Source organism: Heptranchias perlo, chromosome 9 (assembly GCF_035084215.1).
Source record: "Heptranchias perlo isolate sHepPer1 chromosome 9, sHepPer1.hap1, whole genome shotgun sequence".
In the NCBI taxonomy this organism is placed as follows: Eukaryota; Metazoa; Chordata; class Chondrichthyes; order Hexanchiformes; family Hexanchidae; genus Heptranchias; species Heptranchias perlo.
The window spans coordinates 47,465,899-47,484,099 of record NC_090333.1 but is presented as its reverse complement, the minus strand read 5'-3'; the positions used below and the strand labels follow the sequence as shown (position 1 = coordinate 47,484,099).

At 43.1% G+C, this 18,201-nt stretch overlaps 1 protein-coding gene across 2 annotated transcripts in view; it reads left to right on the top strand.

The window, feature by feature from the left end:
• lrrc7 (leucine rich repeat containing 7) overlaps positions 1-18,201 on the top strand; it is a 231,913-nt gene that overhangs the window by 59,679 nt on the left and 154,033 nt on the right. For both annotated transcript variants that reach the window (XM_067989712.1, XM_067989711.1), the window contains exon 6: positions 10,935-10,998. In XM_067989712.1, coding sequence (XP_067845813.1) covers positions 10,935-10,998 — 64 coding nt within the window. The remainder of the gene's footprint in view (positions 1-10,934; positions 10,999-18,201) is intronic.

The following is an 18,201-nucleotide window of genomic DNA, read 5'->3' as shown; positions in this document are numbered from 1 at the left end:
CGCAACTTTTCTAGCCATGTCTGTCGCTATTCAGAGTTCTGTCCCTTCTGCACTTGTCCCTGCTTAAGCACCTTCTGCTATCACTGTAAATCCTGCAAGAGGTTTTGTGTGATTATTCACCTTCTTTTCTTTCATCTCTGCATTCTTCTGGGCTTCAGTCTATTGCTGCTTTCAGGCTTTCTTTTATTATCCTTATGTCAGCCTTCCTCTAAAACTCTAATGCCTTTGTCGTTCCAAACTTGCCTATATAATGAATAATATCAGCCTAAGTCATACCAGCCAGAATACAGTGGGAACAAGAATTTAAGTGCTCTAACTCCTTTCAAGACTGTTGCTTAACATTTGCTTTGCAACCCCCCAGGCTGGCTGAATTAGCTGATCCTAGCTGGGACAGTGACAAGCGCACTACAAATGATTTCATTGCGCTGGGCTAAAGAAGAGAAAAATCAACAAGCTCCTGATTACTATCTAGTGACCCCTGCTGGAAAATGTATGCGTGGATATTCGATGAGAAAAGAGTTGGTCTAGCATTGATGTCTCCCCCTCCCCTCAAGATGGTTGAATGGCATGCTGACATTCACATCAATGCTCAAATTTAAATATGACCACAGGTGATGTACTAGAGGGCAGCTGATACCCAAGAACTATGTCCCAGTATGGGTCACACAGCTGAGGAAAGGAGGGGGGAAACAATTCTCCACATAGCACCTGTGCCATTGGTTCACTTTCCAGAATTGAGCTTTTGAAGGAGAGATATTTAGATTTTGTATTTGATCTTCTAATAGTGAAGTTAACCTTTACAAATGTAATGAATAACAATTAATTATCAAGAAAACTCAGAAACTACCATTAATTCTAAACATGGCCATTTTCTAATCTTAAAGATATGGTTAATGTTATGCATAAATGTATTGCTTAATTAAGATACCCATACATAATAAGTTGAAAAATAATCAAGTCTGTGTCAAAAAGAACTATTAGTCTAAGAAATTTTAATTATAATTACAATGTTGAAATCTGAAATCAGGCTCTAGTGTATCAAGTCTCAAAAAAGGACAAAGCATTTGAGTTCCTTTGAAGAGTATTTAAAGGTTGTGCAGTTCATGGCTTTAGATCATTTAAGTCAGTACTTTCTCTTGTCTTGGCCTAAATAGCCCAATATTCAAAGCTGCCAAAACAGATCAAAATCCTCACATCTTCTCTTTTAACATTCTCAAGTTTCTTGATAACATTTGACAATGTTGTGATGGTGCTAAGAAATAGAACACATTCCATTTCAGGCACCCAGTGTGACAGTTTTCCATTTCCCACATCAACTGTCTCATGGCTTCTCTGAGTGAGACTGATGATTGTTGCCAAATTAAAGATGTTTTATATTGTGGATCTATGCACACAAGGGATTAGATTGAGATTGCACAAACTCATTGAATATAGGAGACAGAGAAGACTTTCATCTGATCAGTCTGGGTTGGATTTGAATCAAGAATTAAGTTACGAGGAGAGATTACACAAATTGGGGTTGTATTCTATAGAGTTTAGAAGGTTAAGGGGTGATCTGATCGAAGTTTATAAGATATTAAGGGGAACGGATAGGGTGGATAGAGAGAAACTATTTCTGCTGGTTGGGGATTCTCGGAGTAGGGGGCATTGTCTAAAAATTAGAGCCAGACCTTTCAGGAGTGAGATTAGAAAATATTTCTACACACAAAGGGTGGTAGAAGTTTGGAATTCTCTTCCGCAAACGGCAATTGATACTAGCTCAATTGCTAAATTTAAATCTGAGATAGATAGTTTTTTGGCAACCAAAGGCAGGTATATGGAGTTAGATCACAGATCAGCCATGATCTTATCAAATGGCGGAGCAGGCATGAGGGGCTGAATGGCCTACTCCTGTTCCTATGTTCCTATGTTCCAGAGGTGACAGGCCAGTGTCTAGCTCACTGCAACACCCAGTCCACACTTTCTTTTGTTACAAAGTCACGGTATTCCAGATCAAGAAGAAGAGTCCACCAAGTATTTTTACAGGTCAGTGGAGCCCACATTAAAATCAACTGCAAAGAGCACAAACCCACATGAGTTAAATTTATCTCATTAGCCAAACTGTTCCCAATTGCTACAAAAATAATTGACACGTAAGATCAAGTCTTATTTAAAATCAAAATGTTGAGTCTTCATGCCCCAATTCCCTAAAGTGTTAGAATTTTTCAGAATAGCAAGGTCTTTTCCAAGGGAAAAGACAGCATCAACTAGGAACATAAAATATTGCAAGACTCAGGGGTATCTCTGATGCCACAATACATTGACACAAACTCCAACCAACCAATAGAGGTGGGCCCAATATCACGTGCGTCTCGGGCCTATCCATTCAGACGCGAGATCGTTCCCCGCGGGCCTGTTTTTGGGCACAAATGAATTTTTACCCCATAATGTTAGTTAGCTGATGCTGCTTTCCCCTTCCCCTACTCATCTCCATTGCTAGGAGCATGCACCGTTGAAGCTTTTCCCTTTGTCTTCAAAGCCAGTTTTACATGACCATTTGTATAGTTTGGATTCTGGGAGACTGGTAAGTGTGAGCTAGCACCCTGAAGCTGCTTTTAAGCTGTTCTTTTAATTCAGATTCTGGGTTCCCACCATCTGGGAGCTGGCTCCCGGTGCTTATGCTGTTGTGTCCCTTTTCAGTAGCCTGTGGAAAACAGATTTAACAGCATAACCACCAGCAGCTAGTTCCCAGACAGCACTCTGGAGAGCTGAATTAAAAGAACAGTATTAAAGTTTCTTGAGTTTACACTATTAAATCCAACTCCCTTATCTCGGTAGCAGAATCACAGACCCAATGTTTCATGCACCTACATTTCTGCCACCAGCATATGGGAGTCAGATTCAAGCTACTTTTATACTTGCTCTTGTTTAGGTTGGATTCTGGGAGACTGTAAACTGGATTTACAATTTTGCTGCCAGCATAAAGGAGCCAGTTTTAGCATTGTAAACATTGGAAGATTGTGCACGTGCACCTGTCTCCCAGCCCTGGCGCAGTAGCAGCACTCTTGCCTCCAGGTCAGAAGATTGTGGATTCAAGTCCCACTGCAGAGACTTGAGCATAAAATCTAAGCTGACATTTCAGTGCGGTACTGAGTGAAAATTGCACTCAGAGGTGCCATTGCTTGGATGAGATGTTACACTGAGGCCCTGCCTGCCCTCTAAAGCAGATTAAAGGATCCTATGGCTTATTTGAAGAAAAGCAAAGGCTGCCACCTTTGCATGAATTACAACAAGTCAGTACACTTCAAAAGTGCTTCATTGGCTGTAAAGTGCCTTGGGATGTCCTGAGGTTGTGAAAAATGCTATATAAATGAAAGTTCTTTCTTGCTATAAAAGTGTCTTTAGTTGTATAAACTTCAAGTTGTTTCACGGACATTGATTTCCCAGAATCTAAACAAGTGCCAGTGTAAAAATTACTTTAATAACAGGGGAATCAAACATTGTGAGGTTTATACAGTCAATATGCATAGCCTATTTAATGCAAGTATTACAGATAGCCATCTTTGTTTTGAGTGAAGGTCATTTCTGTTTAGAGTATTAGATAAGGATGATTAATAATATATAATCAGCCTTATCTAATTCCAGACAAAGTTGTGGGCATTGTTATTTGAAATTCGGAGCTGTGTAATAGCCATGGTGATGTATTTTTGAATTTTTACTAGACACTAGAGACTGTGAAACAGCAGTATTTTGACGGAAACTGAATAATGATTATCCCTGAAATGTTAATGTTCATTAGGGTGAAGAATGAAGACTATTGAAGACCTTCTAATGTATTAGTAAATGACTAAGCATTTATAGTGGATAGCCACAGTCATGGGTTTCCAAAAGGCACATTTATTTTTCTGTAATGTTTTCAGGAGAACAGAATATACTGGCTTCCCAATGCTACTTTCCCTGTTCATACTTCCACACAGTACTTTTCTCCATTAGGTACGAGGAGTAACACAGTTGGCCAATCTAGCAGCAGCTCTTAAGATGCAGAAAAAGTGGGCCTCTGCTGCCACCAAAACAAGCAAATTCAGTAAATTTGTATTTGTAATTGCAGCCAAGATGATTTTCGTGTAGCAGCACCTCCAGCACACCCCCACCTCCAATGTGAATCCCTGACCCATGGCTGCCCTCTATTCCCATCTCCCTCCTCTTCCCCTATCCCCTTCTTAACTCTCTTGTCTCCATCCCCTTCTCTTCTCTCGCATTCCCCTCCCTCTGCCCCTGTACTCCCCTCCCTCTGACCCCATAATCCCCCTCTAACACTGTCACCATCTCCTCTCCTTCCCTCCTCTCCTCTCCCCTCTCCATCTTCCCTTTTCCCTTCCTCGCCTCCTCTGCTCTCCCTTTCTTTCCTTCCCCTCCTTTTCCCACTCTTCTTTCCAACCTACCCCTCTCCTATCAGCTGCTCCTCATTCCTTTTACCCCCTCCCCCAATCCTCCAATCCTAATTGACCTGAAACATTCAAATTGGGAGATCAACGAAATATATATATTCTTGCACTAAGAATGCGCAGTCTTTTTCAGCTCAACAGTATACTGTATCAGTGTGTGAAAGTTAAAAGAGACAGAAGTGTAGTATTATTCCAGCCAGTGAGAAATATCCATGTTCACAAGGATCAGGTATATATGGGTTTGAGTGGTTACTGTATCCTTTGTGTTGGTAACTTCATGCTTTAAGCTTGAACTAATACACCCCGATGTTGGTGAGTTTGGGTTGTTGTGGCATATGTCAGGTGGTGGTTATTAGCATGTGCCTGGCCGTTCGTGTGCTGACCCCCCGTATATTCATAGTTGCCAACCCCCCACTCTTTGAGCAGTGATTAGTATTTCAGCCCTCCTTTCATGCTACTTAAACGGTACGCCATATGTTTGCGGCCTCACAACATTTTGAGTTATCTGTTCTGTGCAAGCAGAAAAGAACTGAACCAAAAGATTATGGGGCAATTCTGCCAATCCCAAAGAGGGGGCCAGTTGCCAATTATGAACCACGGCCTCCTCAAAGACCAAGGCAGCCTCATCAAAAGGGACTCATGTTTACTAAAGAGGATTGCCGGACAGATCTACACTAAGCTCCTCATGCTATCCAGGACAGTTGCATGTAACAATAAAATAGAAAAGAGAAATCAAACCATTAAGGATTTTTTGTGCAGTGATTAATATTGGGCCATGTTCTATCCCTTGTGTTTAAATTAAACATCTTAACAGGCCCCAAAAATTGAACATGCCCTAACCCTGACTGTTCTAAATCAGACAGAGACACTTCTGTACTCACACGCCACTGCTGAAGGCTCTGTGCCGTACCCTTTTCACACAACCCGGGCCCAAATGGAAGTTCCTAGGCCCAGAATTTCCTCGATGTGATTTACACTGTCTTTGCACCTTTAAAAAAGTGTTATATCTGCCTCTGGCCTCTAGGGGGAGATACACGGCTGTTTTTTCATGTTTTATATCTATTGGTGCAAGCATTGGTGTAAAACCTGTGTAAAATGGTGTAAGAAGCTGAGCCTCCAAGAAATTTATGTGTAGCCTTTTAAAAGTACTATGCAGCCTGCACTCTTCAGCAGCACTCTGGGAGACAATCAGGTAAGTCACAAACACTGCTTCACTCTTCCATTTCTCTCTCAAATTACTTCAATGCATTTCTCCCCAATATGTTAATAATATTTTGGCAGCATTATGACCAGTCAAATTCTATCTTTGTCCAGAGGGTAACAGGATAGGGCTACAGCGAGGAGAAGGACCCAGAACTTCTCTAATAAAGACATCCAAGTCCTCCTGGGCACGATTGAAACTCCACATGTTCCATATGTACACTGGTATCCATGAATGTGGTGGAGATGGTTAATAAAAGAGCCCACGCTCTGTATCTGCAACCCCAATGCTGGAAGTTTGTCCGGTTGTATAGAACACACTGGAGCGTATGGCAGTCCAGGAGATGCCTGCAGCAACAAGACGTCAGGGGGAGGTTCGACAGGCAACCGTGGCTTCCAACATGGTAGCTACGACTGCTTCCATAGATTCCTTGCGAGACACATTCAACAGCACCATAACTCAGGATTTTCAGGACTTAATTGTTCTTACAATTAGCCTAACTGAACCCGTGGTCAGCACCAGTGAGCTACAAGGAATGGTAACAGAATTTGCTGTCTTTCAGGATAATGACTGATGTACCTTCCTTCCAGCCCCCTCTGATGCCAGCACATGAAGAAGCTTCATACCAGGGTGTGGCAACCCTTGCAAGTGCAAGAGAGGGGCAGCCAGAAGCAGGTCCTTCAGGGACAGATGCTTCACTGAGACAAGCGTCAGCTTGGTCTTTGGAAGTTCCACCAGAAATGTCCCAGCCACACTCTTCTCAACCTTCTGTCACTCAGGGAGCACCATGTAAGAGGCTAGGGGCACAAATTAGTAAGAAAGTGTCAGCTTTAGCTCATAGGTAGCACTCTCACTTCTGAGTCAGAAGGTCATGGGTTCAAATCCCACTCCAACGTCTTGAGCACATAATTTAGGCTGACACTTCAGTGCAGCACTGAGGGCGTGCTGCATTGTTGGAAGTGCTGTCCTTTGGATGAGACATTAAACCAAAGCACTGTTTGTCCTCCCAGGTAAATGTAAAAGATTCTGTGGCACTATTTGAAGAAGAGCAGGTGGCTTCTCTCTTAACCAACATAATTAAAAAAAGATTATCTGATCATTTATCTCATTGCTGTTTGGGGGACCTTGTTGAGTGCAAATTGACTGCTGCATTTCCCTACATTATAACAGTGACTACACTTCAAAACTTCTTCATTGGCAGTGAAGCATTTTGGGATGTCCTGAGGTCGTGAAAGGTGCTATGTAAATGCCAGTTCTTTCTTTCTTCGTGGCAAGGATACAAATGGTGATTAAAAAGTAGAAGTAGTTTCATATGAACTTCCAAGACTGAGATGACACTCCCTGAAGGACCTGCTTCTGGCTGTGCCTCTCTTGCATGCCTGAAGCTATGGCCTCCATTCTGCTCACCCACCTCTGGGACACCATTCTGGCCTTCCCACAGTCACTTTTATATTGGTGTTGATTTCTGGGGGTGGTGTAGGAGTGGAAAGCAAGGAAAATAACAGTGTCAAGCAAATCATGCCCACCTGTTTCCATTTACATATGCATGAGCAGCTTCACATACTTGCAGGTTCCCCAGAGGAAAATTATGATGGGCTTTTTTAGGGTCAGAGTCTCAGAGGGAAACCTGGGTGCCATATTCTCCTTCAATTACCATTGCTACAATACCCATTTTCAGGTGAGCGTAGAGAAGCAAATCCAGTGAGTTATGTCTGTGACAGGCATCTAAGGGATTAGCTTTACTATTCAATTCAAATACAAGCACCCTGTTGCTTTTGTTTGATTATATATTTGGCTGGAAGCTCTTTTTGAGTTTACAAGTTAACTAATTAAGTTTCATTTGTCCCAAACAACCTTTGAAAGTATAGGCCGATTTTATGAATGTAAACTCCCAGTGAGGAGCCTCACCAACTGAAAGTGCATATCAGGAAATCACAACTGATGTCTCCATAATTTTCCATCCATTAAAATTATGGGGCGCATGCCTTTGATTTTCTGATTTTCTGATGCATGCTCCTGCAAGGAGTATGAATTTGTAAAATCGGCCCTTATACTTCAGCCTATCCTGTCCAATTGAATAGTCTATCTAAACGCATTGGAGAGAAAGATAGGCCAGTGAGATTCCGTGGATGGTCAGTAGCAAATTTCCACAAAGCTTTAATATTCAGGGACCCTGTGCTAGGTCTATTTTCCATTTCAGTTTAACACAGTAGATATGACTGCTACCTTCTATCTTGCAAAGAGGGATAGTTAAGGAATCCATTTACTGTTTGGCAATTTTGACCCTAAGCCAGTCTCATAGAGTGAGTATTCTACTGCCTTCTGAAGGCTAGGCAGATCACATGAGGACATGTGATATAACCAATAAAACAAAATACAGTGATGAGGGTTTTCTGATCCATCCCTGGATATGCAACATATTGTTTGGATATTGGGCAGATAAAAGCACATTCCAGTTCATAGGGAGTAAGTTGCTGAACCCAACAAAAAATTTAGATTAAAACCCTAAAACATAACAGAGGCCATTAACGAAAGAGAGGTAAGGGAGAAGGAGACCTGGCCCTAGATCAGGGTTTGTGCTACACTTCTCCTGCTCTTTTTTCTGATCCTATCCATTCACTTACTCACTGAAATAAAACAAAACACTAGAGCACATTTCTATGCTAATCTTTCAGTGGAAAATTATATCTCAAGAGTTGTCATCTACACAGCATTATAACACTTGTTCCTCTTTTTCTTAGACATGCCACGTGAAGCTGAGTTGGGCTGAGTTGAGCGTGTGCTGTCCTTTCACTCTAACCCTGGCAAAGCACTAGCTCAGTTTCACCTACTCGGGGTTTTGAGAGCAGGGAGTATTTTGGGTAGTGCATTGAGCACAAGTGAGCGAGAGCAAGAAATGGTGGCCAACGGGGAATAGAAACCTACGGTCTGGAGGGCCAGGTCTCTCCATCCTCAGTTGATGAGGACAGGGATCTGGACCTTACCAGACATGCTTTTAAAAGAAGGATGCTTTCAGGGCAGCAGGAATTGCTGCAGTCATTGAAGATTGTGCCAATCGGTCATCAAACGATGATGACTAGTGTGAAGGAGTGCGCAACCACCTGAGTGTTGTTGAATGTAATTGGAACACCACAGTTTACCATCGAGTGACTGGCAACCCCAGGCACATCTGCAATGGAGCCTCCCTGTGAGCGAGGCCATAAGATCAATTGTGCCAGCTCTCATGAATGCTCAGATGGTTACTACAGAGGCTCCGATATGCAATAGGCTGCCTGCTTCACCTTGTACAGGCTTGGCAATTACACGGAGAGAACTGTAAAAAGAGGCTTTAACAATCTCATTCCTACCAACGGGTCTGCTGTCACACAGTTCAGTGAACATGGTTAGGTAGTGTCCAATAGCAGGGGTCGAATGGGCATGCAGCATATTGCTATCTTTCAGGATGACAACACTTCCAGACCCACCAACATCATTCTTTTTAGACTAACTCAGGAAATTCTCCAGTGTCAGCAACAGCCAAATTAGGTGGATGCAAAGCCCACCCTGCCGACTTTACAGTTGGTTTCCACTAAAGAAGAAAATTATGGCTCAGGACTGTTACTGGGGAAGCATTGACCTACATGATCCTGTGCAGATGGTCAGAGATGAACTGCACATTGATGGAGTGGTAGCCCTTACAGTTAATGACTGCACCACTAATGTGGGCAGGGGCACAGAGGGCTACATGTGTCACAAACTCCATTCCTTAGCCTCCAACTCTATTTTTCTCCCTGGCCACTGTCGTAGGCTGAACCAGACCGATTTGACCCTGAGATGAGCTTCTGAACCCATCACCAAGACCGCCCACTTCCACCTCCGTAACATTGCCCGTCTCCATCCCTGCCTCATCTCAACTGATACTGAAACCCTCATCCATGCCTTTGTTAACTCTAGACTCAACTATTACAACATTCTCCAGGCCGGCCTCCTACCTTGCACTCTCGGTAAACTGAGCTCATCCAAAACTCTGCTGCCCGTATTGTAACTCGCACCAAGTCCTGTTCACCCACAACCCCTGTGTGCGCTGACTCACATTAACTCCCGCTGCGGTACGCCTCAATTTTAAAATTCTCATCCTTGTTTTCAAATCCCTCCATGGCCTCGCCCCTCCCTATCTTTGTAATCTCCTCCAGCCCAACAACCCTCCGAGATCTCTGCGTTCCTCCAATTCTGGCCTCTTGTGCATCACCCGATTTTCATTGCTCCACCATTGGTGGCCATGCCTTCAGCTGCCTAGGCCCTAATCTCTGGAATTCCCTCCATAAACCTCTCTACCTCTCTCGCCTCCTTTAAGACGCTCCTTAAAATCTATCTCTTTGACCAAGCTTTTGGTCACCTGTCCTAATTTCTCCCTATGTGGCTCGGTGTCAAATTTCATTTCCTAATGCTCCTATGAAGTGCCTTAGGATGTTTTACTACGTTAAAGGCGCTACATAAATGCAAGTTGTTGTGTGCAATCAGTGCTGCCCTGGACTTAGGGAAATCCTGCCATTTGGGAATGATCCAGCAAACTATCTTACTGTTATGAAATTTCAAGTGTGTAGCCATCCCTTTCGTCAAAACATCAGCAGATTCACAACTTGCCCTTCAGGCATAATACTGGTGTTGCGGATTGGTCACCCATTATTGAAATGAATGGAAATGAAAATTGGGCGATTTTTATAATGGGCAGCCGATTTGCAACGCAAGTTTATGCCCAGCAGAAAGATGAAAATCTACTCCAATGTCTTCTCTTTATTGATGCTGTTATCTGTTTTGTATTTTCAGTATTTTCTGTTTTTGTTTAAGGTTTGCAGCTTTTGCAGTTTTTCCTTTTTATTCCTCCTATTGCTGGCTCTCCAAAGGAAAATGATGAAGGTTCTTGCCCTGGCAAACCATGTATCAGTGACCCGGTTAATACATTTGTGGACTGCAGATTGACATATTTTGTCCCTTGCAACCAACATTTATCCCTCGATCAAGATCACCAAAAACAAATTAACTGGTCATATATTTCACTATTGTTTGTGGGTCCAGGCATGCAAACTGGCTGCCAATCTTGCCTACATAACAACAGTGGCCTCACTTCAATTTGGTTTTGAAGCAGTCTGGAATTCCCTGAGGACGTGACAGTTGATACATAAATACAAATTGTTTATTTTGTTTTTCCCATATTTTCGGTCCGTAACACCTAATTGTGTACATTTATGTGGCATTATGGGGACTTGAATCAACCATAATGACATGACAATTTGTTTGGAATTGAATCCTTTTATTCTCATTTGCTGCAGGTCAATGCACAGACTGACACAGATAAATCGATTGGACCTGGGCAGTAATGAATTCACAGAGCTGGTAAGAAGAGATTAACAGATGTTGGTTTGTATGGGTCAAGTACTGCTAACTTTAATAGTCAATGATATTTTGCTTTCCAAAAAAATAATCCATTTAATATTATAAAGCCTAATGTCACTTTATTACATGTTTTATGTTCAAATACTGAGTATTCAAAATATATCTTCTGATCATCTAGCCATCAACAGGATAGAGAAACAACTGCTTGGATCATTATGTGTAATAACACCGTAAACACTAGGGATGGGAATCCTGGCACAAAGTTGCATTTTTTATGAATTTGCAACTTTAAGATGTGAATTTACGATCTTGTGAGGGCTCTTTAAAAATAATTAATCTTTAGTGGAATTATGCTAGTACGGGGGTCAGTGGGGGGCGGGGGGAGTTGCAGGGTGGTGTTAGATTTGTCTCAGTTCTGTCTGATTGGGTGCGAACCAAATCATTCATGGGAAGCTTCTTCCCTCAACAATTCTTTCCGTCATTTTGGATTTGTAGCTTGCCGTGCTATCACAGTTGCTGCAGTAGCCAAGCTCACTCCCTCCTGCTGCACAATGGCCTTTGATCTGGTCCGCTCCTACTGCCACTGCAAAGGGCAAAGCCCACTCCCTCCCACTGCTGCAACAGTCCCAGATCCAGCCCACTCCCTCCCACTGCTGCAACAGTCCCGGATCCAGCCCACTCCCACCCACTGCTGCAACAGTCCCGGATCCAGCCCACTCCCTCTCATTGCTTTAATAGTCCTGGGAAAAAGAGATAGGGACACAGTAGTATGAAGAAAGAGAGGCATAGAGATTGAACCTTCATGGTCCATATACATCAGCAATGCTTCATGTGGTGCATTTCTCCAAGATTTCCAACTTGTCACCAGGTTTCTCTTCCACTTTTCATCTCTTTTTTCTCTTTTCTGTTTCTCTGATTATTATTCAGACATTCACTATTCAATTTATTCTCTCACAGTAGCCATTTACAATGTGCCTAAAATGCACTGTAGCTCCAGTCGATTTTTTACATCTATTTTTGCTCCAAATAGAGCCGTATGTTTACATTTTGGATTTCAAAAGGCGTTTGATAAAGTGCTGCATGGTAGTCTAATCATGAAGATTGTGGCCCATGGAATAAAGGGGGCAGTAGCAACATGGATGCAGAATTGGCTAAGGGACAGGAAACATAGAGTGGTGGTGAACAGTTGTTTTTCGGACTGGAGGGAGGTGTACAGTGGTGTTCCCCAGGGGTCGATGCCGGGACCACTGCTTTTCTTGATATATATTAATGATTTGGACTTGGGTGTACAGGGCACAATTCAAAATTTGCAGATGACAAAAAACTTTGAAGAGTAGTAAACAGTGAGGAGGATAGTGATATACTTCAAGAGGATATAGACAGGCTGGTGGTATGGGCGGACACGTGGCAGATGAAATTTAACGCAGACAAGTGCGAAGTGATGCATTTCGGTTGGAAGAACGGGGAAAGGCAATATAAACTAGAGGGCACAACTCTAAAAGGGGTACAGGAACAGAGAGATCTGGGGGTATATGTGTACAAATCATTGAAGGTGGCAGGGCAGGTTGAGGAAGTGGTTAAAAAAGCACATGGGATCCTGGGCTTTATAAATAGAGGCATAGTACAAAAGTATGGAAGTCATGATGAACCTTTATAAAACACTGGTTCGATCACAACTGGAGTATTGTGTCCAGTTCTGGGCACCACACTTTAGGAAAGATGTGACGCCTTAGAGAGGGTGCAGAAGAGATTTACTAGAATGATTCCAGGGATGAGGGACTTTAGTTATGTGGATAGATGGGGTTGATCTCTTTGGAACAAAGACGGTTGCAAGGAGATTTGATAGAGGTATTCAAAATCATGAGGGGTTTAGACAGAGTAGATAGAGAGAAACTGTTCCCATTGGCAGAAGGGTCAAGAACCAGAGGACATAAATTTAAGGCTAAAGAACCAAAAGTGGCATGAGGAAAAACGTTTTTACACAGCGAGTGGTTAGGATCTGGAATGCATTGCCTGAGGGAGTGGTGGAGGCAGATCCAATCATGGCATCAAAAGGGAACTGGATAATTACTTGAAAGGAAAAAATTTGCAAGGCCATGTGGATAGGGCAGGGGAGTAGGACTAGCTGGATTGCTCTTGCATAGAGCTGGCATGGACTCAAGGGGCCGAATGGCCATCTTCCATGCTGTAACCTTTCTATAATTCTATGATTTTACAACATTTTTAGAAAAAAATCATATCTGGATTTTTTTCAGCTGTCCGTGTTCTAGCTATCAGCTGAAATGTACTTTTTACAGCTTTAAGGGTAAACTCTAGGGTAAAATTAGACATTTAATTGAAAAAAGTTTCTAATGGGATTTAAACTATATACTTAATTATTTTTAAAGGAATACTCCAGGATAAAGCCCCACAATGACCTTATGGTTGAGTACTCATCTGATAATTGCTAAATAAGACTAATTTTAAAAAAGGTGAAAAAAATAAAAAAGAAACGGGTTTTGCCTCCAATTATCTTGCTACTTGATCTCTCCCCTTCCAAAAGTAAGAAAATGGCAAACTTAATGAACAGTTTTTTTCAATTATTCTCAAGGACCTATTCTAGAATCATAGTAGGTACATCATAGGAAGAAGCCGTTCGGCCCATCGTGTCTGTGCTGGCTCTTTGAAAGAGCTATCCAATTAGTCCCATTCCCCTGCTCTTTCCCCATAGCCCTGTAAAATTTTTCTCTTCAAGTATTTATCTAATTATCTTTTGAAAGTTACTATTGAATCTGCTTCCACCACCCTTTCAGGCAGATCATTACAACTTGCTGCATAAAAAAATGTTTCCTCATGTCACCTCTGGCTCTTTTGCCGATCATCTTAAATCTGTTTTCTCTAGTTACCGACCCGTCTGGCGCTGAAAACAGTTTCTCCTTATTTACTCCGTCAAAACCATTCATGATTTTGAACACCTCTATCAAATCTCCCGTTAACCTTCTCTGTTCTAAGGAGAACAACCCCAGCTTCTCCAGTCTCTCCACATAACTGAAGTCCCTCACCCCTGGCACCATTCCAGTAAATCTCTTCTGCACCTTCTCTAAGGCCTTGACATCCTTCCTAATGTGAGGTGCCCAGAATTGAACACAATACTCCAGCTGAGGCCTAACCAGTGTTTTATAAAGGGTTAGCATAACTTCTTTGCTTTTGTACTCTATGCCTTTATTAATAAAGCCCAGGATCCCATATGCTTTTTTAGCAGCCTTCTCAACTTGTTCTGCCACCTTCAAAGATTTGTGGATATGCACCCCCAGTCGCTCTGTTCCCGCACCCCCTTTAAAATTGTACCATTTAGTTTATATTGCCTCTCCTCGTTCTTCCTACCAAAATGCATCACTTCACACTTCTCTGGGTTAAATTTCATCTGCCATGTGTCTGCCATTTCAGTCTGCCTATGTCCTCCTGAAGTCTGTTACTATCCTCCACATTGTTTATTACATTTCCGAGTTTTGTGTCATCTGCAAACTTTGAAATAATATCCTCTATACCCAAGTCCAGGTCATTAATATATACCAAAAAGAACAATGGTCCTATTGCTGACCCCTGGAAAACACCACTGTACACTTCCCTCCAGTCGGAAAAACAATTGTTCACCACTACTTTATGCTTTCTGTCCTCTAGCCAAATTTGTATCCATGCTGCCACTGCCCCTTTAATCCCATGAGCTTTAATTTTGCTAACAAATCTATTATGTGGTACTTTATCAAATGCCTTTTGAAAGTCCATATTCACAACATCAACCGCACTACCCTCATCAACCCTCTCTGTTACTTCATCAACGAACTCAATCAAGTTAGTCAAACACGATTTCCCTTTAACAAATCTGTGCTGACTTTCATTTATTAGCCCATACTTTTCCAAGTGCCAATTAATTTTGTCCCGGATTATTGCCTCTAAAAGTTTCCCCACCACCAACGTTAGGCTGATTGGCCTGTAATTGCCGGGTTTATCCTCTCCCCTTTGTTGAACAGGGATGTAACATTTGCAATCCTCCAGTCCTCCGGCATCGTCCCCATATCTAAGGAGAATTGGAAGATTGTGGCCTGAGCCTCCGCAATTTCCACCCTTACTTCCTTCAGTAACCTAGGATGCTTCCCATCTTGACCGGGTGACTTTTCTACTTTGAGTACTTCCAATCTTTTAAGTACTTCAGACGCTAAATTGGGCCGTGAACTCCGCCCCCCCCCCCCCCCTTATTTCAGCGCTACGCAGCCTCTCGAACATCCAAGATGGCGTCTTGGATGCGCACACACGTTTCTAGCGTGACGGCAGCGGACGCCATCTTGGTATAGGAATTAACACATGCGCAAATACCGAATGTAAGCAGCATGTAAAGTAAGGAGAAAATGGACACAGTGTGCAATGCTGATTTAAAGTGACAGAAACTATTTTGGGACTTAACGCTCAGCTCAATGCACAGTCTTAACCCCAACCATCTGAACGTGTCTTAGAGTGCCTGGAGGACACCAACCAGTGCTATTTAAAAGGACCATGCAGGATTTACAGGTTAGTGGCTGGATTATTTCTTCTGGCTGCTGAGACATTTGTAACTGTTTTTGGAGGTCTCCTAGACTTGAATACTAGAACACGGGGACATAGCCTAACATTTAGAGCCAGGGTGTGCGGGAGTGAAGTTAGGAAATGCTTCTACACGCAAAGGGTGGGAGAAGTTTGGAACGCTCTTCTGGAAATGGCAGTTGATGCTAGCTCAATTGTGAATTCTAAATCTGAGATTGATAGATTTCTGTGAACCAAGGGTATTAAGGGATTGGGGCTAATGCGGGTATATAGAGTTAGGTCACAGGTTCACCATGATCTCATTGAATGGCGGAACAGGCTCGAGGGGATAAATGCCACGGCCACTTGCTGCCTCCTGATATGCACCACCTTCTCCTGCAAGAAAGTGGGACATGTGTCTGGGTGATGTGCCTGTCATGTTTGAATAGCTGCCAGTGTGTGTGGCCTGTGAATTATGGGTGAGCGGCTTGCAACAGTGGTAATGTGTGAGGGTGAGAGGAAGCATATGATTGGCAGAGTTGAGTACTGGTAGGTGGGTGAAGGGGGGTGTAGTGTGTGGAACATTGGATGCGGCTAGTGGTGTAGTTGGTAGGAGACGCCACTGGACAGTTGACCTCACTCACCTTGACCACTCGTGTCAAAGCAATGAACTTCTTCCTGCACTGCATCCATGTTCATGATGCTATGCGCCTGGCATTGACTTCATCCCCCACTGCCTCCCACTGCCTTTTGGGCATATGTCTGGAGGGCCTCTTGCCCCCACCGTCCCCCCCCCCCGGCGGATATAGGATGTCCCTCCTTCTGTCCATCTCTTGCACCAAGGCATCTTGTGCATCAGCAGAGAACCTTGGTGCACATACTCTCGCAGGCCAGGTACAAACTCAGATCGGCAGATTGGTGAGGTCTGGCATGCAGATTGGAGGGTGTGGGATTTAGTAGTGCGCAACCTTTATTCAATGTTTGAACATAACTCATCATTGTATAAACACAGGGATGGGACTTGCATCTGTGTTTTATGTGTGTGATGTCTGATCTCCGTTCAGACTCATTGCAGACAGCAGACTGTTATTTTTAGCGAATAGCAGATACTGGCTACTTTTGAATGATTTTAAGAGACATCCTCCCTTTAAGAGTTTGGGGCTCCCCCTGCTGTGGAAAGTGCGAATTGCATTGACTCGACGTGGAAGGCCTGGATTTGAACGCAGCTTGCAGGTGAGTACTGAGGCAGGACGAAGTTCTCGTCCTGCCTGCGCAGGGGCCATTGGGCACGGGTAAATAGTGGATCACGCTACCCACGCCCAGTAATAGGCCCTATTGAATTTTTCCACCCTCCTCTTTATCTATTTTTATCCTATCCAATATCCCTACTACCTCCTCTTTTACTGCTACAATGGCAGCGTCCTCTTTAGTGAAGACAGATGCAAAGTATTCATTTAGTACCTCAGACATGCCCTCTGCCTCCACAAGATGATCTTTTTTTATTCCTAATCGATCCCAACCTTCCTTTGACTACTGTTTTACTATTTATATGTTTATAAAAGACTTTTGGGTTTCCTTTTATGTTGGCCACTATTCTCATGCTCTCTCTTTGCCCCTCTTATTCCCTTTTTTCATAGAAACATAGAATGTTACAGCACAGAAGGAAGCCATTTGGCCCATCAAGCCCGTACCGGCTCTCTGCAAGAGCAATCCAGTTAATCCCACTCCCCCGCCCTTTCCCCATAGCCCTGCAATTTTTTTCACTTCAAGTACTTATCCAATTCCCTTTTGAAAGCCAGGATTGAATCTGCCTCCACCACCCTTTCAGGCAGTGCATTCCAGATCATAATCATTTGCTTCATAAAAAAGTTTTTCCTCATGTCGCCTTTGGTTCTTTTGCCAATCACCTTAAATCTGTATCCTCTGATTCTTGACCCTTCCACCAATGGGAAGAGTTTCTCGCTATCTACACTGTCCAGACCCTTCATGATTTTGTACACCTCTATCAAATCTCCTCTCAACAGTCTCTGTTCTAAGGAGAACAACCCCAGCTTCTCCAGCCTATCCATTTAACTGAAGTCCCTCATCTCTGGAACCATTCTGATAAATCATTTCTGCACCCTCTCTAAGGCCTTCATATCCTTCCTAAAGTGCGGTGCCCGGAATGGGACACAATATTCCAGCTGTGGCTGAACCATTGTTTTATAAAGGTTCATCATAACCTCCTTGCTTTTGTACTCTATGCCTCTATCTATAAAGCCCAGGATCCCGTATGGTCTTTTGACCGCTTTCTCAAACTGCCCTGCCACCTTCAACAACTTGTGCACATATACCCCCAGGTCTCTCTGCTCCTGCACCCCCTTTAGAATTGTACCTTTAGTTTATATTGCCTCTCCTCGTTCTTCCTACCAAAATGTATCACTTCGCACTCCTCTGCGTTAAATTTCATCTGCCACGTGTCCGCCCATTCCACCAGCCAGTCTACGTCCTCTTGAAGTCTATCACTATCCTCCTCACTGTTCACTACACTTCCAAGTTTGGTGTCATCTGCAAATTTGGAAATTGTGCCCTGTATACCCAAGTCCAAGTCATTAATATATATCAAGAATAGCAGTGGTCCTAGTACCGACCCCTGGGGAACACCACTGTATACCTTCCTCCGGTCCA